The 22,660-nt window shown below is 37.5% G+C and overlaps 1 protein-coding gene across 4 annotated transcripts; it reads left to right on the forward strand.

The window, feature by feature from the left end:
• The first annotated feature begins 1,878 nt into the window (after positions 1 to 1,878).
• Positions 1,879 to 21,898, forward strand: golm1 (golgi membrane protein 1). Of its 4 annotated transcripts, NM_200279.2 has the most exons (10): positions 1,879 to 2,004; positions 6,348 to 6,511; positions 9,814 to 9,993; positions 12,361 to 12,415; positions 12,495 to 12,597; positions 12,685 to 12,790; positions 14,850 to 15,024; positions 18,131 to 18,265; positions 19,321 to 19,554; positions 21,274 to 21,898. In NM_200279.2, exons 2-10 carry the CDS (start codon positions 6,380 to 6,382, stop codon positions 21,387 to 21,389), a joined length of 1,236 nt encoding a protein of 411 aa, NP_956573.2. In that variant the 5' UTR covers positions 1,879 to 2,004; positions 6,348 to 6,379; the 3' UTR covers positions 21,390 to 21,898. The 4 variants fall into 4 exon arrangements, 1 of the variants encoding a protein (NP_956573.2); XR_012383613.1 differs by lacking the exons at positions 18,131 to 18,265; positions 19,321 to 19,554; positions 21,274 to 21,898 and adding an exon at positions 16,763 to 17,655 and having other exon boundaries at positions 1,901 to 2,004; positions 14,850 to 15,490; XR_012383612.1 differs by lacking the exons at positions 18,131 to 18,265; positions 19,321 to 19,554; positions 21,274 to 21,898 and adding an exon at positions 16,191 to 17,653 and having other exon boundaries at positions 1,901 to 2,004; positions 14,850 to 15,499.
• Positions 21,899 to 22,660: the final 762 nt, after the last annotated feature.

Genomic DNA, 22,660 nt, shown 5'->3' on the forward strand with positions numbered 1-22,660 from the left:
ATGGAGCTGCCAAATATCAGCTGATTTCGGGACTGTGTCTTGTGGTTAGCTCCAAATTTCTGTTTTTAAGAGCAAAAATTAAATTATTGTAGCGGTTCTTTATTCCTTATGACAAGTTAAGTTTCTCTTTTCATGTATCACACTCATGATCAATCTAAAGGTTATTTAGTGCAATAACACATCTTTGAGTTTTTCAGTTTAAAAGTAAATCCGGTTTAAATGGCAAGAGTTCCTGTGGGGACCAAAGTAGCACTGTTATTTACAGTGCAAGCTCGGCACACCTGTCTTTGGGAATTTTCACCCATTCCTCTTTGCAGTACTGCTTAAGCTCTATCAGGTTGGATGGGAAGCGACGGTGTACAGCCATTTTCAGATCTCTCCAGAGATGTTCAATAGGATTTAGGTCTGGGCTCTAGCTGGGCCACTCAAGGACATTCACAGAGTTGTTGTGGAGCCAATCCATTGATATTTTGGTGGTGTGCTTTGGGTCATTGTCCTGCTGGAAGATGAACCGTCGCCCCAGTTTGAGGTCAAGAGCACTCTGAAGCAGGTTTTCATTCAGGATGTCTCTGTACATTGCTGCATTCATCTTTCCCTCTATCCTGACTAGTCTTCCAGTTCCTGCTGCTGAAGAACATCCCCACAGCATGATGCTGCCACCACCATGCTTCACTGTAGGGATGGTGTTAGCCTGGTGATGAGCAGTACCTGGTTTTCTCCAAACGTAACGCCTGACATTCACTCCAAAGAGTTAAATTTTAGTCTCATCAGACCAGAGAATTTGCCAATAATAATAAAAATTGCCAAAGATAATAAATAATTAATAATTGTATAAAGTTTTAAGATTTTGCATTGCAGGATTGCTTTTGAAACATTTGATGGAACTGAAATTTTAAATAAAAATGCTGTTTAATATTTATTTTTGCAAAAATAAAGTACAAAATATGTTTGCAGTTAACATTAACAAAGACATGGTCAGATATATTTCAAATAAACAAGATTAAGCCTGTAAATCTAGCAAATGTGTTACTTTTGTCCAGACTGATGGGATCAAAAGCAACAATGTGCAACTTTAGTTGAAAGTGAAGTTTTATTGGAGCTGTTCTACGTTGATATGAAATAACACCTGATGTTGATAAACCGCTGTTGTGAGTTAGAAACAACAGCAAATCTGCTAAAAACATCTTTTAAAATTAGTTTTTTTATGAAAAATTTTACTTTCGTCCTGCTTTCCTCTAATAAGGTTTCTTTGTACGTATATTAACATTTGTATTTTATATATACTTATAGCAAGAAGGTTGCTGGTTCGAGTCTTGGCTGGGTCATTTGGCATTTCTGTGTGGAGTTTGCATGTTCTCCATGTGTTGGCGTGGGTTTTCTCTGGGTGCTGCAGTTTTCCCCACAGCCCAAAGACATGCGGTACAGATGAATTGGGTATGCTAACTTGTCGTAGTGAATGGGAGTGTATTGGTGTTTCCCAGTAAAGAGTTGCAGCTGGAAGGGCATCTGCTGCGTGAAATATAATTGGCGGTTCATTCCGCTTGTGGTGACCCATGATTAGAAGGGACTAAGCCGAAAAGAAAGAATGAATATTTACATATAATTTAAAAGGAGGGCTAATAATTATTTCTTTTTAGCACTTTCGGCAAAAAAGCTGTTTATTTTAATATCATGTTTATTTACGTGGGATACACTATTTTTGTACGTGTATTCAGAACTGCTGTGAATACAATGAAAAAACTGCATTCAATATTTTCACTAGTTTGCATATTTAAACATTTATTATTGAAATTTTAGACGAAAGGAAATGGAAACAAAACCCACTCGACTCCCCTAGTACCTCAGGCGGTGAAGCGACTGTTTCCTGAAAACAAGTATGAAGTGCGCATGCGCCTTGCCGTTCTAGACAAACGCTGCTGTTTGTTGCGTTTTCATCCCGGAAAAAGTGTCGAGATGTCCATGTTTCATCCCTTCTCCTGACGACAGCTTTCACAGTGAACGCAGGTAAGGTTAATTTGAGACTAATATATAATATTTAACTGAAACGAAGGGAAAAGTGTGACTGTATTAATTCAAGTAGCTGTATTAGCAAGTATGCTAACGTTACAACAAATTTCATTCTAAATGTATAGATTTAACGTTACATTTTAAAAGTTTACATTTCATATTAGAACACGTTTAGGTTGCTTTTACAAAGATTATATCTACTAATTTGCTTTATAATTCGGAAAGCAAAATGTTTGTTGTTTTGTCGTCAAGAGCACAGTAACGTTAGCAGGTACAGTAGGAACTTGTTGCCTTGTGTAAAATTCTCTGGCGATGATTATTAATAGCACAGACACTGTTACTAAACCACTCCTATGAGATCTGCTTTTGATCCTGTGTTACATCCTGTACTGATCGCCGTGAGCGAGTGTGATTTTACTATTTGCTCAGTGATGATGTAAATATAGGAGTACAGTTGGTGTTAAGTTGGTAAGTCGAACTGTAGGATTTTACTGTCTAACCCATGAACAAACACATTTTTAAGTATAAGTGATTGTTTTATTATGAATTTCTTATTGTCAAATAGTAAAATCCTGCAACACTGATACACTGAACTTCAACTCTGAAAACTGGACTGACGGTTTCAGTTGACTAGCACTTCTATGTTAAGCTGCTTTGATACCATCTACACTGTAAAAGCTTTATAGAAATAAAGATGAAGTCAATATGTGAAATAAAATAGTTGTAACAGCATGTAAGCAGGTTAACTTTTTATATATGAATAATATAAATATGCTTCAGTCTGATCATCATTTTCAATATTACTAATGTAAAAAAAAATAAAACCTTAAGTTTACTTTATAGTTGCCAGTAAATATTTTACAACACATTAGGCCTTTTACTTTCTAAAAATAAAAAAAAGTATTTATGTAATTGATAACAGGAATGGTAAAACAGGTTTTTCCAAATGTGGTTCATAATATGACACTGTAGACTTTAATAGGTTTAACACTTGTGTGCTGTTGGGGATATTTTCATCCAGTCTAAGGTGATTTTGAGGCTTAATTTGGCAACAATTTTCTTTGCGTTTCAGCAAATGGAATGGTTTTTGGTGACATCTTATTTGGACACATATTTTTTTTGAAAATGCTTTGAAAATTCAACAATACACTCTGGGAAAATTGATTACTCTTTCGTTATGTTGGTGGCTGTTTTTGCCCCATTGACTTCCATTATAAAGACATAATTTCATTGCAAAGCTGCGACACCATAAGTATGTTTTTTATATTTTTGCTGGTTTTCCTTGTTGGGTTGAGGTCAAATTTCTAATTTTTACTGTTGAACTTGTTGGTGGCTAAACCAGCTTCTAACACAATGAAAGTGTAGTAAATTTAAACAATACACAAGGGTTGACAAAATCAGCATTTTTGTTTTAAATGGATAGAAACTACCATTATTATTTTTTATGTTAAACAAAATGCTTTTGTTTTCAGACAGACTGAAATTTGAGTGTTGCTGTTAGTTCTGACATCCTTTTTCTAGTCCTGATACCAATACCTGGCCTAAGAGTATCGTCCGATACCAAGTACTAATCTGAAACTTGGGTGTGTGTTTGTTTATACAGCTACAAGTCTTGCATGAATTGATCTAATTATTTTATTCTGTTTTAAACTTATCCCTTAATGAAACATGAACAAATACATTCAGTGAATTAAAGTTTGTTTACTGTCAGACATACATTTAAAAGTTATATTATTTTCTCTTCCACACTGAAAAAAAAAAACTTCAAATGCAGCCACAAATCTAACACTGCTAACCAAAAAAGGGTATTTTAGTATAATATAAGACAATAATATCTTCACAACTTTGTCCACAAGCAATTTTGTTAAATAAATGACGTTTCAGGTTACAAATTACATATTATATACATTTTATACTTTTTCAATACAAAAGTATAAAAATAGTTTAGACAGCGCTTTTCAGAGATTAAAAGATTGGCTAATAAGGTACAATTTATCCATTATAACTAAAATTAATTATAATTTAACTTTATAATCTTAATAACCTAAATATGGACAAACCAATTGTTGTTTATAGCTCAGAAAAAATAACTGTAATAATTTAATAAAACATTTTTTTGTAATTTTTTCAAAATAGTTTTAACTCTAACATGTTTTTGTTCAGTTTATAAATCTTAATGCATTTTGTAAAATTGTTAGCTCATATTCGGGGTACGCATGCAGTGTTCATGATTCATTCTCACCTCATAAATGAATGGAAACTAGGCTATAATTGGTTGTTATTGATGTTGCAAAAATAGTAAATATTTTAAAAAGGTATGAATCTGTTAAGGAAAATATTGTGACAGTGCTGTTATTGTACAAATATTAAATAAGTGAAAGTAAAACTACAATTTAGTGCTTTTTTTTAGGTTTTCAAAGTAACTTGAAAGTAAAGTAATTAGTAATCTGATTACTTTTACATGCATTAATCCAATGGGATTACTATTTTTAAAGTAGTAATTATTAATCTGTTACGTTTTGAGTAACTTACTCAACACTGCTGCTAGTCCCAAACTGCTAGCACATTTTTTAAACCATTTCCAAACAGTGGTGGTCGCCTTTGGCAACATCACAACTTCCTGTGTTTATATTCTGAGAAGAAATGACTTTGGTTTTGCAGAATTAAAAGGGTTAGTTTACCAATAATGATAGTTTACTCAACCTCAAGCAGTTCTAAACCTTTATGAGCTTCTTTTTTTCTGTTAAACACAGAAAAGATATTTTGACGAAAGCTGAAAAAAGAAGGTATTTGAAAGCTGAAAGCCTCTAACCATTGACCAGGAAAAGCAAAAACTATGAACGTCAGCGGTTCCAGCTTTTGTTAAATAAATCTTCTTTTGTGTTCAACAGAAAAAATGAACTCAAACAGGTTTGAAACAAGTGGTGGAAGAAAGTTATTGATGACAGATTATTGTCAACAATTCCTTTACGTTTTTTTACTGGATAGACCAGGTTTAAATGGATAGAAATCTTAGAGCAAGAAGGTCACTAGTTTGAGTCTTGGCTGTGCCAGTTTCTATGTGGAGTTTGCATGTTCTCCCCGTGTTGGCGTGGGTTTTCCTCCAGGTGCTCCGTTTTCCCCCACAGTCCAAAGACATGAACATGCACATGCACCATAGGTGAATAGAATAAACTAAATTGGCCGTAGTGTGTGTGTGTATGTCCTGGTCCTCCAGGTTGGCGATTGAGCATTGGGCTAATGACCTACCTTGTAATAATTAGATGTTTAAGAAACACCAACATGGTGCGGCTTATTGCTCCGTTTATTATTATTTTTATTATTATGGATCGAGCACCGATGGTTTGTAGGCCCTATTTGGATTGCTTCGTTTAGTATTATATATAATATATATTAAGGATATTATATTATTAGGGATCGAGCACGATGGGGCGTAGGCCCTATTAAAATTGCTTTGTGTACTATTATTATTATTATAATTAGGGATCGAGCACTGTTGGGGCGTGGGCCCTATTAGAATTTCTCTGTTTTTTTTATTCTTGTTTTTTCTCCTTGCATTTTTGAGGGTCTAAACATGCTCTAATACTCGCAAAACTTTCACACACCAGAAGTGGCTGAAAATTTACGTTTGATTTTGGAAGTGGGTGTGGCAAAATGACTCGACAGCACCACCTATGCACATTTGATGGAGGTCCCTTTCATCACTGCTTGCTGCTTTAATTGGCTGTTGTCATTTTTCCCTCTTGCTCCCAACATTAGTGTTTTCATTAGTTCTCTAGTAGGTATTTCATTAGTGAAACACCTACTTGAGAGGTCAGGATAAAGATAGTAAAGGCTCCATCTAATTGGTCTAATTTGGATAAACAATTTACCTTATTCTTCTTCATGTAAGATCGCGCGTAACCATTAGAATCTGTTTGGGTCAAGACTTACAGTTTCAATCACTTCCATTTATTTTTTAGACATTAGGAACAGCATGTTAAGCTGCTTTATGTTGAAAACGAATATGTTCTTATTAGATCATTCTACTTTTTCTATATAGTCATGAACACACTTGTTTGTAAAGCAAATAGTTTGACTGTTTTCTTCCATTTATTATTCCTAGTCATTTCTCCTGTACACGATTGAATCTGAAGTATCAAAAAACGAGCGCACTTCCACATTGAGAATAAGGTCAATAAATGAAGCACACGAAAGCTTGCCACATGTACCTAATTTAATTTATTGTACTTCTCTACAATGTGGATATTGCATGTACTTTCTTCGCGATAACGATAGATTTTCAAAAACAATACATGTAATGTAGTCTGCCATATGAAGTGTACTCTTTTCCCTTTCAGAAAGCCCTTTTGTAAGGTGTTTGTGATCAAGCATGATGGGTGCTCTGGGGAACGGGCGACGTGGCGGACGCTCTCCATCTCTGCTGATGGCGGCGCTCATCTCCTGCATCCTCCTGCTCGCCTTCAACTACTGGGTCTCCAACTCCAGAAACGTAGAGCTCCAGGTCTGACACTGAACAATTCCAGTGTTATGGATGTAGCAGTAAAAACTCAGAACAGAGATAGTACATGATGTTAACATTATATTCAAACATCTAACCACAGAGTTATGGGATCAGAAAAAATATAAATCTGTAAACATTTATTCATTCACTCATTTTATTTTCGGCTTAGTCCCTTTATTATTCCAGCGTAATGAACCACCAGCTTATCCAGCATATGTTTTGTGTCGCAGATGCCCTTCCAGCCACAACCCATCACTGGGAAGCATCCATACACACTCATTCGCGCACATACAATGTGCGATATGAACCATCGATATGAACCTTTTTGCTTGGTAGCACCGGTGCTCCTAACTTAAAAAATTTAGGCGCATCAGCCAAAAGTTTTTCCCACCCACCAATCATGAGCACCGTTACTACAAGTTTTATACAAACAAATTTATTGCATTTGAAATCAACACTAATCAAACTAACAAGCAAAAAAAAATATATATATATATATATATATATATATATATATATATATATATATATATATATATATATATATATATATATATATATATGCAAGCGTGAGGAAAATATGTCTCAACCTAATCCCATTATCACAAGAAAATATATTTTTATAACATAACTAAGTGACTAAACATACATGGAGCGTTCACTGGCCCTGCATGCACTGCTTGAATGAATCTATTAACGATATAACTGTGCTGATCTCACAAGTGCTGTCTGATAATACACTGATGCTTTTGACATGTACTGTACCCTATTATATGCATAACTTTACGTCATGTTAATAGCCATACCGGTCTTCATGAGTAGCGATATTAGTTTACTCAGTGTTAGCCCGTTTGTGATGGTGTACGTGGTGTTAAATTTTACATATAGCTGCTCCTTGAAGGAATAAACAGAAGGTCTCGTGCTAGATGTGGCAAACAGTTACCTGAAAACTCCATCCCACAGACTTTTCATAGCGGACTTGAAGCCAACGGAAGTCTTTTATCCACTTTTCGAAAAGTGTAGGTGGTGGATTATCTTACTAGTGACCATGTGCTGAAAGTTGTGTCATTATTTGTAACTTTAGATGGTTTCTCAAACAAAATCTGTCAGTGTTATCTTCATTCTCATCTTCAGCGCTTTACAATTTTTCGCGGTAGTAGCTCTGTCTGTCATCCCAAGCCAGAAGGCACTGGCTAAGTGATTGACAGCTGATATTAACCAATCATTCGCGTTTAGTGCTAGAGCAGTGGTGGGACAATAAAAAGAGCGAGAAGGCGGGGCAATCATTACGGAGTAGGCTTTGTTTACTGCAGCAAGTTGACATGACAACTGTTTTAAACCATTCCTGAGCACTGCGTTTCGCCATTCAAGTGCGGACAAAGAGCTTAGAGATGCATTCTGCGTGAATGTCTCCCGAATCCGTGCATGTGGTGAACATTTTGCAGTAAAAACTGGACGCACACAACAATTTTAAGCACTCGCACAAGCGCTCCCAAATATATTTTGAGGTCGCATAAATAAAATTTCGGGCGCATATGCGACCAAAATGGTCGCAATTTCGAGCCCTGTTTTTGGACATGTGGGGAAAACCGGAGCACCCGGGGGGAACCCATGCCAACACGGGGAGAACATGCAAACTCCAATCTGTAAACATAATTTTTTTCTAAATGAGGAAACTAAACTTGCGTTCCAAAAAAGTATAAGTTTACAGTATATAACATGGCTGGGCAATTAATTTTTCCAAAGGGCCACATTAGACTTTGGGGCAGTTTAAGAGGGCATATGAACAATACAGTTCATTTATTAAAAAAAAAAAACTATCCTGTGAAACTATTTAATAAACATTCATAAAAGCTCTATAAAGTTAAAAAAAATAAATCAATTTTACACAAACGGTAAATCCCCAGCATCACAATATCAACTTCATTTAAATGCCACGGGGTTTTTCGTTTAATTACTTCACCTTAGTTAATTTTTATTCATTCATTAATTTTTTTATGTTCATTTAGAGAATTCTAGTCTGTTTTAGGTTGAACAAGTGCACTGAAGTCAGGTTGATTGTGAGGTGAATATGAGATGTAATGATCATTACTGAGAGAGGATCAGTATCTGGATTTGTTAACTAATAATCTGAGGTAATTGGTCTTATTGAGGTAATTAGTTTATAGCCCAATTCCATTTTTGGACCCCTTCTCCTTTCCCCTTGGCCCTTGAAACATAGTGTAAAGGGGAAGGGCTTCGATATGTACCTTTAAGAAATGGGACACCACTACAGCACCTCATGATTATTTTGGTCATAATTGTAATCACTATTATTCAAAACGATTATCAGTTGAAGTCAAAATTATCAGCCCTCTTGTGAATTTATGATTTTTTTTTTCATAAATATTTCCCAAATGTTGTTTAACCGAGCAAGGATTTTTTTCGCAGTATTTTCTGTAACATTTTTCTTCTGGAGAAAGGTTTATTTGTTTTATTTTGCCTAGAATAAAAACAGTTTAAAATATTTTGAAACCTATTTTAAGATCAATATTATTAGCCCCTTTAAGCAATATATTATTTTGATCGTGTTTGCCGGCCTCACGCATCACGCACCTGTCTGTCAGTACGTCACCTTAAAGGGTTAAACAAATAATGCACAGCGCTACTACGATTAGAGAGAGGTTTACACTGTTATAATTCACTTACCTTTAAATACGTTTTGGTGCGATTATAACCTGCTATTAAAAACACAGCTGAATGTTTTGAATGAGAAGCTTTAATTTAGCCGTGGTTGGATGAATTTTGATATGGTGCCCCGCCACATCAGAATAAATGTAGCAGAAACCATGTTAATAAATACTTTGATTCGATCAAAGAAGCCGTAAAATGCCTAGGTCCAGTATACAACATACTTTGTAGACATTCTTTAAATAAACTGCACAACCCAAAAGAAACAATGCTAATAAAAAGGATAAGAGTCGGCTCACTATAGAACAAAAATGATGGGTTTTATTTTATTTAACATTTTTGCATTTATGTGGGAAAAGCTTGGTTATGGATGTGAAATCTTTCCGTTATGGATGTGAAATTGGCACTTGTGTGACTTTGGTAAATCAAATAGAATTGTTTTGAAAACATTGACAGAGGCATTTTTGAGGGTTTGTAGAGTATTGTAAAATACAAGCCTACACAAAAAAAACCTAGAAAGTGTTTCGCTTTTTTGGTGAAATTGGTAACATTTGCATGGAATTGCTCCTCTGGATGTGGTTTTCAGTGGTTGTAATGGGTCAGTCTAAAAGATGTTTTGTGTTTCTCTAAAGAGCAAGATATTGGAGCTGGAGGACCGCATTCGGCTGCTGTCAGCAGACCGGGAAAGAGAAGAGCAGAGCAAGCTGAAAGCAGAGGACGAGATGCACAGACAGAACGAACAGCTGGAGTTGATGGAGAAAACACACCACAGACAGCAGGAGAACGCTATCAACAGCTGGAGACAGGAAAAAGTAGGAAAACACTCATTCAGTACTCACTCAGTAATCAGCTGGTTACATTTATTCATTAAGCAGGAGCATTTATCAAATGGGATTTATAAAAAAAACACTTCAAATCGTCACAGAACACCAATTTATAGATGCCATGACAAGTCTAAGTTAGTTAGCATTTTATCATATATGTACACACAGATACAGTTGAAATCAGAATTATTATCCCAATGCTAATGATTCCTTCTGCTGAACCGACCAAAAAAAGAAGTTAATAGCTATTTTTAAATCGTAATCGTAAAATAAATCTTAAATCGTCTTATGGGTATCAGCCTAATTTTGCTATCAGACTGATTACATTAAAAATAGCATTTATCTGCCGTTAACGCTATGGCTCGTGGATCTAGAGAGGCAGCTAAAGATTCCACCACACATCACCCAGTCTGCATTGAGACCTGACATAATCTTGGTCTGTGAGGCCACAAGGCAATTCATCCTGCCGGAGCTAACTGTGCCCTGGGAGGAGAGGATCGAGGAGGCTCAGGAGAGGAAGAGGGGAAAATACCAAGAGCTAGTGGAGCAATGTCGGGCGAATTGATAGAGGACCAGATGCATGCCAGTGGAAGTGGGCAGTAGGGGATTTGCCAGCTTCCCCCCTAGCAAGGCCTATGGTACACTTGGAATAACAGGCAACAACCGAAGAAGAGCCATAAGTAACAACGTGGAGGCAGCAGAAAAAAGCATCTAGATGGCTCTGGTTGAAGAGGTAGGAACGGTGGGGGCAGTAGCATGCCACTTGGACACAGGCCAGAGTCTGATCAGCCTCGGTCAGTGTCTGTTGCAAGACCCGAAACACCCTGTGAGTCCAGGAAACAACACTGATGATGTGTCGAAGGTTGTGCATCAGAAGATGTTTCTGCAACTGGCCGCCAATATATCGTGCATCCCTAGCTTACAACATCCAATCAGATAAGAGGAAGCGAAACCCAATATGGTGTACACTTCACAGACAAGTTAGCATTTAAAGGCTTAAAAGCAAAAACTGTTTCTGTATTTTAAAGGGCCATGAAACCCCCTCGTTTCAGCTGGGTGTTTTCACACCTCTACTTTGGAAAAAGTCAGAAAAGTGGGCGTGTCCAGCTCTGTTTAGGGGGAGTGTCGGAGGAACTAAAGTGGGATGGTGTGGGAGGGTCTATTTGGGTGCGCTGAATTTCAGAGTCAAAACACACACACACACACGGGAGAAAGTGACTGTGTTTACATGGACATCTGTAGTCGAATTATTTGCCAAATTATTAAATGGTGGACTTTAACTTTTTGACTCTTTCATTCAGGGAATTCATTCATGACCTCGCGACAAACGTGATATTTGATTCGAGGAACTGATCTAAGCGTGTATTTTTCATGCATTTCCCGGAAACTTAGATGCACTTGACAGGTAACGTCAGAAAGGCGCGTGTGTTATTCCGGTCACAAAATGCGGTGAAAATCCTACACGAGGTTAAAGTTTGGTTGTGGTGCTAACATGTTTACACTCAGTGCAATAGTTTGTTCGATACGAATAAAATACGAACTGACTCCAGCTGCGCTCTCACAGAGAGAAAACGAAACTTAACGGCAGCAAACTATAAAAGCAACACTTCACGCTTGTTTTGCCAACACAACGTGGCGTCTCTGTCGTCTAAACACTGTGACAGTAATGAATATTAATGAAGTTGTACAATAGAGCGCGTTGATTGGTTTGAACCAAGCTTTACTCATGCATACATCAATGCATCACACTGTAAGACGTAATAAGACACACTCTGGTACAGACGTCCAGTCTGCACGCTGGAATACAGGCTATTATATCATGACCGTGACGCAGCTTCAAAAATTCGTTTCAAACCGGAAGTACGAATTTGCTTGAAATGACGCAAAAACAACCAATTTACACTTTTTAGTGAAATATAGGTGTCCGAATAGTATCTTTAGCAGTGTGGGACACATATACGACTGTCAACAGCTCAAAAAATGTGTTTTGGTGTTTCGTGACCGTTTAAGATGCAATTGACAAACAGTTGCAAGCAAATTAAACTTAACTGACAAGGCAGCACCGGCCAGATTTGCAGACGGTAGACAATTGAAAAAAATTTATTGCTGAAGTGAGTTAATAATATTTACCTTAAAATGGTTTTAAAAAATTTAAAGATGCTTTTATTCTAGCCAAAATAAAACAAATAAAGCTTTTTTCCGGAAGAAAAAATATTATAGCAAACACTGCGAAAAATTCCTTGCTCTGCTAAACATTGTTTGGGAAGTATTTAAGAAAGACTTAATTCACATGCAGGTTAATAGTTTTGACTTCAGCTGTAAGACGAGTGTCTGAAAGTCTTCTCTTTTCCTCAGGAGAATCTGCAGCTCAACATTTCCTCCAGTGCTAAAGCAGTACAAAACATGAAGAGTGAGTGTCTGCCTTATATTTATCCTGTTATGTGAAGCATATCAACTGTTTAACGTCACTGTTGATTTTTCTCCATCAGACCGTATGAAGTCGTTACTGGAGGATGTGAATAAGATGCAGAGTGAACTGAAGTCCTGTCATAGTAGTATGGACACGCTCACAAAGAAAGCCAACAGTGACAAGTAGGTCCATTTCTGAACGCTCTCACTGAAATGCAAAACAAGTTATAGTGCTTGATGAGTATGTTGTGTGTGTGTGTGTGCATTCAGGACTCGGTGTAACAAAGAAATTGAGGCAACAAAAGAGGAATGCAGTGTGAAGATAGCAGCTGCCAAACAAGAGAAACTCAAGACGGCTGAAAAGGTGGATCCACAGGTAAATAAATAAATGAATGATTAATTATTAAAGGGATAGTTCACCCAAAAATGAATATTCCATTATCATTTACTCTCCTTCCAATTGTTTCAAACTTGTCTGAATTTCTTGAACACAAATGAAGGTATACTAAAGGATGTTCCATAATAACGTTTTCCAAAATTCTTCAGTATATCTTGTTTTAAGTTCAACACAAAAAAGAAATTTATACATTTTAGAAGGTAAAAAATTATGGTAAATTCATTAAAAAAATAAAATTAAATGTTTTTTTTTTTTTTTACATAATGGTCCATTAGTTTTATTTCTATTCAATTTATTATCCATTAGTCCATTTGCTGTATTTATATATGTGTATATGCATGTATGTATAAGCTATTATAATTGTATAATCTATTTATTTATCTTTGTCAATGTGAATTCATTCATTCATTTTCCTTCGGCTTAGTCCCCTTATTAATTCTGGGTCACCACAGCGGAATGAACCGCCAACTTATCCAGCATATGTTTTGCACAGCGGATACCCTTCCAGCTGCAACCCATTACTGGGAAACATCCAAACACACTCATTCACACACATACACTACGGACAATTTAGTTTACCTATAGCGCATGTGACTGTGGGGGAAACCGGAGCACCTGAAGGAAACCCACGCCAACACGGGGAGAACATGCAAACTTTACTCAGAAATATCAACTGACCCAGCTGGGGCTCGAACCAGCGACCTTCTTGCTGTGAGGCAATCATGCTACCCCACTGTACCACCGTGACATGTCCCTTTGTTAATGTTAATGATGTTAAATATTGTTAGTTCATGTTTACTTTTTTATTCATTTTCCTTCGGCTTAGTCCCTTTATTTATCTGGGGTCACCACAGTGGAATGAACCGCCAACTGTTTCAGCTTATGTTTTACACAGCGGATGCCCTTCCAGCCGCAATCCAGTACTGGGAAACACCCATGAACTCATTCATTTAAACACACACACTCATGGGATGCACTCACACTAGACATGGTTGTCTTGAACCTAAACATGGTTGTCCATCCTCCCCTCTCCCCTGATGGCCTGTTCTACCATTGCATTTTTTGCCTTCTGAGCCTGAGCACGGTTGTGCTATCGATGCAACTGTTCAGTTTAACAGAAGAGAAGCGCTCTCACTCAGTACAGTGGACATTGCTTTAGTTAAATGATTTTGGATTATTTTAACTGGTTTGATATGCGGTGACACTCACTCAAATATTTTGCTGAACAATTCCACCACATTTGATGCTCATAAATGTTCATAAAAGTCCTCGTGCTGCAGGTATTAGGAGATTTACTGAAGGTGGCGGCTGTCAAACAGAGAGGGGTTTGCATCTTTAATCAACTATGACAGTTGGCATTCATTGAAAAATAAGAATGATTCATAAATCTATATGAAACAGTTCCTTAAAAAGAAAGTCACGTCTAAAGTTTTGCTCTCAGGCTTACTTTGAACACACACTGCAAGCGTATCGCACCAAAGCCTAACCAAACCACGCTCTGGTACACCTCTTTCTACTGGGCCAGGGCCGGCCAATTGAACTGTGCCTTGGCCCAATTCAGGCCACTCACTCTTCTGAAACAAGCCCGGAAATGAGGGTCGAAGTGCCTGTGCAGTGTTTAGATAGCCTAGTGCGAGTTTACCCATACACTAATTTAGTTGATTAATTCACCAATAGCGCATGTCTTTGGTCTGTGGGGGAAAACGGAGCACCTGGAGGAAACCCATGCCAACACAGGAAGGACATGCAAACTCCACACAGAACTGCCAACTGGCCCAGCCGGGACTGGAATCAGCAACCTTCTTGCTGTGAGGTGACATTTACTGAGTCACCGTGCCGCCTAATGTTAACTTAAGTTTTACCATTTAGAACCTCTTGAGTAAATGGATCGAAATAGTAGAAAGTCTAAAATAAATAGGGAAGAAATTTTTAAGTTTCATGTGTGTGAACTATCCTCTTTAATGGCTCTTTTAAAGTGCTACTTTTTTGTTGTTGTTGTTGTCTTAACCCTTTTTCACTGAAAATCTTTTCTTTCCAGGATGCTGATGGTCCCGAGCAGAAAGTCTTGAAAGCCAAATCTGATGTTCTCGCTTCAAACGATTTAAATAAAAACCCAGCAGAACCTCCAAACGGAAAACCAGATGTGGATTCACCATCCAATCTCGATGCTCAGGTTGAAACCAATGAGTTGGTAGTGGAGAAAGATGCTAAAGGTGAGAGTTGCCTGTTTGTTGATGGTTTTCTTTGTTTTTAGTCTCAAGATGTTTAAATAAGTTTTCATCTCTGAGGCGATTTTGAGGCTTAATTTAGCCACACAATGTCGGTGTTTGAGCAAATGAATGCTTTTTGGTGACAAAATCTTATTTTCATGCTTATTTTTTTATGAAAATGCTTTGCATTTAAAAAAAAACACAACAATACACTCTGGAAAAATTGACTACTCTTCCATTACATTGGTGGCTGTTTTTGACCCATTGATTTCCATTATAATGACATTTTTTTGATTGCAAAGCCATGACACCCTATTATTATGGATTCCTAATTGTTGGGTTTTTTTATCTGTTGGGAAGAGGTACAGTTTGTCATTTTTTTCTGTTGATCATCAATTGCAGTGCAAAAAAAAAGTTACTTTAATTTGATGGTCCGTTTGTTGAACTTAAGGTATATTGCATCTACACAGCAACTAAGGCCGTACTCACACTATGTACAGTTGCCTCGAACCGGGCCAAAGCACGCTTGTCCCCCATCTCGTCCCCCCGACGGCCCGCACTCACACACAATCGGGCCTCGGCACGCTTACGTCATCGCTGCTGTGCTGTTCAGTGAGAAGCGCTCTCACTCAGCAGCACAGTGGAGATTTCTCTTGTTATATCATTTCAGTCGTTTAATATGGAGTGACATGCAGTCAAATATTTCGTCAAACTGTCCTTAGGGATGCGGTGACACGCAGTCAGATATTTCGCCGAACAGATCTGCCACTTTTGGCGCTCATAAACAATCATAAAGCTCTCATGCTGCAGGAATGAGGAGGTTTGCTGAAGGCGCGCAGCTGTTGTGCAGTGAGGGGTTTGCCTCTTTAATAAACTACCACAATTTGCGTTCACTGAACAGTAAGAATGATTAATTAACCCATATCAAACAGTCCCTTAAAAGTCACGTCTCGCTTTCAGTTTCGGGCTTTGGCGCGTTTTGCACTCACACTACAAACGTACCGCGCCAAAGCCCAAGTGAACCGCGCTCAGGCACACCTCTTCCAACCGGGCCAGGGCTGGCCAAGTGAACCGTGCTTGAGCCGGATTCAGCGCACTCGCACTTCTCAAACGATCCGGGAAACGGGCCTGGGCACGGTACGGATGGCATAGTGCGAGTAGGCCCTAAGGGCATACTCACACTATGCTATCTAAACCGTGCCCAGGCCCGTTTCCCGGATCGTTTGAGAAGTGCGAGTGCGCTGAATCAGGCTCAGTCGCGGTCCACTTGGCCAGCCCTGGCCAGGTTGGAAGAGCTTTGCCAAATTGCGGTTCACTTGGGCTCAGTGAGCCCTAAACTGAAGACGAGACGTGACTTTTAAGGGACTGTTTCATATGGATTTATTAATCATTCTCACCGTTTAGTGAATGCAAACTGTCTTAGGTTATTAAAGACGCAAATCCCTCACTGCATGACAGCTGCACCTTCAGAAAACCTCCTAATTCCTGCAGCATAAGGACTTACTGATTGTTTATGAGCATCAAAAGGGGCTGATCTGTTCAGCGAAATATTTAACTGCATGACACCGTTTATTAAATGAGTAAAACAATATAGCTAAAAAAATCTTCACTGTGCTGAGCGAGAGCACTTACTGAACAGCGCACCATCGATGACGTAAGCGTGCCCAGGCCTGAATGTAATGTGAGTGCGGGCAGTCAGGGGAGACGGGAGGGGGACAAGCGGGCTTCTGCCCGGTTCAAGGCAACTGTACATAGTGTGAGTACAGCCTAATTCTCATTAGATTATAAGTACACTGTTCGGTTGGGGTTATTGTTAGTGTAAGTTGACATGTACTTGCAAAGTTTCTTATAGTAAGTTAAATATCTGTTTAGCAGCAGTATCAACAGATGTTAAGTCTACTAATACTCAAATGCACCATCAAAATAAAGTGTTATCAAAAAAAAAAAGCTCAGTTTCTGGCTTTTATATGGACCATAATGTGTGAGTGTGTTTGTGAGCAACTTTTGCACACTTAACTTAATATGTCTGAGAAAATCAAAATAAGCAGCTCAGCTCTTAGAACATAGTAAGTGTAATTATGCATGCACTATAATTTGTTGTTTTACTCCATAGAACTTCATATAAAAGCCAGAAACCTTTTTGCACAAGCGTTAATGTTGCCAACTGAAAATCAACAGTTCAAATGACTTCTTTGACCCCTTCCCAACAGTGAAAACCATCAACAATTAAAAATTTATGAATAGTTGGTGTATTTAGTCATGGTCTTGCAATGAAAAATGTAGTTCTAACAGAGGTCAATGGGGCAAAAACAGCCACTGATGTAATGAAAGGGTAGCCAATTTGAACAATACACATGGGTTAAAAGCATATAATGTTTTATGTTGTTTAAACGCTAATGATAATAATATAAGAATGATTACACGCCGCTCGATTTTATACTGGACAGCAATCAAAGTAGCATGACAAAAAAAATGTAATCCACCATCGTGAGCTGTTTCCATTCAAAGATGCAAATTAAATGCATGCACAAAACTTCAATATTGCATAAAAGATTTACAAATAATGCGATCAATCTATCCAATGAGTTAAAAAGAACAAAATCATCACTTCCTGATATACTGGCACCAAATATCAAAAAGAAAAACTGATTTTTCTGTGGTGGGAGAAGCTGAGTGAGGCTTTTTCTTATATAATAAATAACTTGTGCGTGTTTTTGCGCCTCAAAAGACAATTTTAGAAGTAATTTTGATGCCGCTTTGACATCAAGGACGATTACATGCATTTTAGGGGCACAAAACCCAGTGTTCATTTGGAATTGAAGCTTCCAGATTAATAAAACTTTTCGTATTATAATAATTTTGTGTCATTATTTTGGTGTTTAGGGGCATTGATGTGTAGATGTCAAACCGATTAGCATTTCTTGCATATTTTTTTATGTCAAGGTCAGTTTGATTGTCATTTTGACCTCAAGGTGCCTTCTTGGTAACTTTTGGAAAGTGCTCGTATTTGTTGTAGTTTCCAAACACAGATGTAGCATTTTAATCAACTAAAGCTTCTGAGAAATGTCAAAAGCTTGTATTCTAACAACATTCTGTCTGCTCCTCTAAGATGCTGTGATTTTACAAGACACGCCTATTGCTGCCTCCAAACTGACCAACAAGAGTGAGACCCTCAAAAAGCCAGCCTATGAAGCGGTTGCAGAAGCAGTGGAGGACATTAAAGAACCGGCTCCAAAGGATGCAGGTGGGCTAATGCAGGGGTTCCCAAACTTTTCAGCCCGCGACCCCCAAAATGACAATGCCAGTGACTCGTGACCCCCAATATTCTCTGAGGTGGTGGTTATAAATACAGAAACCTTGTATGCAATGACGCGCACAAACACACCAATAAACCCAAGTCTATTCTTTGTTTTTTTTATGTATGTCAGTGCTGTAAATGGACTAGAAAGTTTAACCTGGTGTTACAAAATCTGCTGCATCTGACAGTATTGCTGTGTCTTTAGCATAATGTAATTACCCGAGAAGTCGCAATCCAATAGAAATAGTAACTATAAGCTACTATAGTAACTATATAGTTTATAGTAACTATAAACGACTATTTTTTTCTCTTCAGTAGGTTATTGATAAAATACAGTAAGTCTTAAGGTTTAATAAAAATTAATTGATTTTTGAAAATCACCAGGCGACCCCCTTTCATTGTCCCGTGACCCCTCGGGGGGTCCCGACCCCCACTTTGAGAACCTCTGGGCTAATGGAGGGAATCCAGCATTTAAAGCAACACACATATACGGTTGAAGTCAGAATTATTAGCCCCCCTGTATATTTTGCCCAATTTCTCTTTAACAGAAAGAAGTTTTCTTTTTTTAAACACAATAATTTTAATAACTCATTTCTAATAACTGATTTATTTTATTGTTGCCATGATGATAGCACATAATACTTGACAATATATTTTTTAAGACTGTACTATTCAGCTCAAAGTTACATTTAAAGACATAACTAGGGTAATTAGGCAAGTTGTATAGTCATTGCTTGTTCTGTAGGCAATATAAAATAAATATTGCTTAATGGGGCTAATAATATTGACCGTAAAATGGGTTTTAAAAAAATGTAAAACTGCTTTTATTCTAGCCGAAATAAATGAAATAAGACTTTCTCCAGAAGAAAAAATATTATAGGAAATGCTGTGAAAAATCAAACATCATTTGGGAAATATCTGAAAATAAAATTCACAGAAGGGGTATAATTTTTGACATCAACTGTGCATGTATATTGGAAATGTCATGTTTCTTCATGCAGAGGCTGTGCTGGATGAAGCAGATATTTTAGAACCGAAGGAAAATGAGGCTGGGATTGGAGATGCCAATGAGGAAGATGATGTTGGGATTGGAGATGCGAATCAGGAAGAAGATGATGAGGATTTAAAACTGAAAGCCGGGGATCTGAAGGAGGAAGATGCTGCAGTTGGGAAGGAAGATGCCATCATGTACGACAACGAGGGCGAGATCGAGAAACAGCTCTCTCAGATTAAAGGTGCTCTTCCATTATTGATCATCACACACATATATTCACAGTGGGTGTGCGGTATGACCAAAATTTCATGTTGTGAGTAATTTTATGCCACAGTAATAATATATTTAATGATATAGTGGTATTCCAGAAAATCACCAAAAAGGGTTATAATTAATAGTTGTTTTTAAGTAAAGAGTCCCTATTTTGCATTTAAAAATCATATTTTAGTTTTGTGGGTCTCCAACAACATGCTGATATTCATGCAAGGTCAAAAAACACTTTCATTGTCTTATAGTATTATTTTTACCTAATTATCCAAACGTGGCATGATTCATACAGCGATTAATTTGTTCCCAAACCCCTCCTTTGCGCGATGCTAATCTGGGCTGATTGGTCCAATGATCCAGTCTGTTCCGATTGGTCGACTGCGTTCAGTGCGAGACGGAGAGAAACGCCCACCAATCAACATTGTTTAAGTAATCAGTGTATGTGTGAGCCTAATGTAGGAGCGCATTAAAGCAATGCAGTTAAACACCAACATATTGCTCTATTCTTAACCATGACACACATCCAGTATTAATCCACACAGTGGCAAAAGCTGAACTATTTTGATACTTGACCTTCGCATATATGTAGGAACAGCTGACGGTCACCATCCGCTTGTTAAGTGTGACGTCACGCGAATCGGCTTCCGGGTCCAAGCGCTCTATTCAACTGAATGGGGAGACTCATGAAATGGTAATAATAAACGTTTACAAAGCGATTTAATACTTTCGAAAATCACGATCGCAGTATATATGTCCATGCCTAATATCCGATGGCCAGAAAGTTATTCATTTTTTTTTTTATTGTTAAATTTTTGGTATTTGTTATGCAGCAAGCCCAGAGATTGTTGTGTACACTGATTTTATATAAAATTCACTTTAATGTGTGATAGGAATAAAAACGTGATCATAAACGAATGATTTCTCCACTCAAATGAATGGCGGCTTGGACACGAAAACAGTATTACATACTTCATCACTTAACAAGCGGATAGCAACAACAAACTGCAGTGGATCTTGACCCTCACAAACGTGTTTAAATTAACAATATACACTACAAGCTGCGTGGAGCAGTTACAAGTAACAAAACACAATTAAATACATACTTTGCAAGCTAGAGAACACAAGAAGGCAACCATTTTACTTGCACTTACTTACACTTGTGAAATGAAGGATGAAACTGATCCATGAACTGTGTACTGCAAAGTCCCATACATCAATAGTCTTTTCTGATCCTTCCTTTAACAAACGGCCGACAAATCCCCTGTTGTAAGCGTGTAGAATGCTGCAGCACTCATAAGAAAAATGAGGGAAACAGCACAAGGCAGGGGCTATAATGCTGAAGTCTTTTTGCAAAAATAAACTTCAAGTTGGTCTTGACCTTGTCTACATGCCTAAATGCATTTAGTTGCTGCCATGTGATTGGCGGATTAGAAATTTGCGTTAACGAGCAGTTGGACAGGTATACCTAATAAAATGGCCAGTTAGTGTATGTTAGATGGCCTTATTTTAATTAGATATAACTGTTTGTTAACTCATTTGTTTAAATGCACCAAAATTGTCTATATTCACTGAGAAGTGGATGAAACTATGTTTTTTTTTTAAAGCGGGTGTATACTTATAATGCTAAACACTGTATATTAAATCTATTATATAGTTGTGACTTTTAATGAACATTTCTCCTGTTTTCTGACAGATGAAAACCAAGGCGCAGGTCAAGATCTAGAGGACGATGTGGCTAATTATAACGGAGATGACGAGAACCAGCCTGAGTCTGAGGATGAGAAGCAGGCAGAGCTGGCAGGGATGTAAAAAAACACCTTCAGCTGAACATTACCGTGTTTTTACCCTCCCAGCAGCTCAGCTATAAGGTGGGAGACCTACACTGCTGTAAAGACTGATGTGTGCTGGACAAAACTGCACTACTGGGTAATGAAGGATATGAGTTTGTCTCATACGCCTTACAGGACAACAGACATGTTGAAAACTTACTTTTTCTAGGTCTGATTTTAGATTCAGCTTGAATGAAACTACTTATTACGTCGCGCCTTTAAATTAACGAGTCATGATGATGAATTTCCCCTTGTTTTCTGTTACAAAACAACAATGAAACTGAATTTTGAAAGATTTTAATTGCTCAAAAGAACGTGAATATTAAGACGTGTAAACTGAAAGTCTTTGATTGGCTGTAAAACGTTACTTTTATGTTGATTTATATTCATTTTGTAACTTTTTTTTTGGGAACTGGAATTATTATTTTTTTTGTTCAAAAATGGGTTTCTAAATATATTTATGTTCTAATAAAGTTTTTAGTTGTGTTCATTTAACTATCGTGTGAGTTTAATGGGTTAAGCGTGTAAATGAGCAATGACTGGCACTTTGTCATGGAATGCTGATCTACTATTTTGCCGCCATTTAAACTGCTGAAGAATGAGGCATATGCTTGTAAGTGGATACGCCCACTTATATTGCACATATTGTGCACACATGCTTTAGCATTGGTCAGTGTGGTAAATTTATTTTACTCTTACTTGTTCTTGTATTAGAAAAGCTTGAAGTCCACATGAACGAGAAGTTGAAATCATTTTTTTTCGTATTGTGACGCAGTTCCTAGAGAAACAGAATAATAAATGACAAAACAGTGAGCATGGCTTGTTTTTCCAACTGCGAGCTGATTGAATGTAGTGAAGTTGGCATTTCATTCAGAAAGATCGGGAAAATGGGTTGGAGAAAGTTATTGCAACCTAACAGACTCCTCCTCCTGCTCACCATTTCTGTTTGTTGTCATAACTGACAGCTTGAGGGGCGTGGTTAAGTATATTAGCCATGCCCAATTGTGCAAATAGATCATGCTATCAGTGCGTAATTGGATGCTTGAACATTTTGAAAGCACCTAGACATTAGATATTATATATATATATATATATATATATATATATATATATATATATATATATATATATATATATATATGTGTGTGTGTGTGTGTGTGTGTGTGTGTGTGTGTGTGTGTGTGTGTGTGTGTGTATGGCTATATGAAGAGAGATGAGTTGGAAGGGATGTCATTCCTACCGTTATAAGTG

The sequence above is a fragment of the Danio rerio genome, chromosome 8 (assembly GCF_049306965.1).
Source record: "Danio rerio strain Tuebingen ecotype United States chromosome 8, GRCz12tu, whole genome shotgun sequence".
Taxonomy (NCBI): Eukaryota; Metazoa; Chordata; class Actinopteri; order Cypriniformes; family Danionidae; genus Danio; species Danio rerio.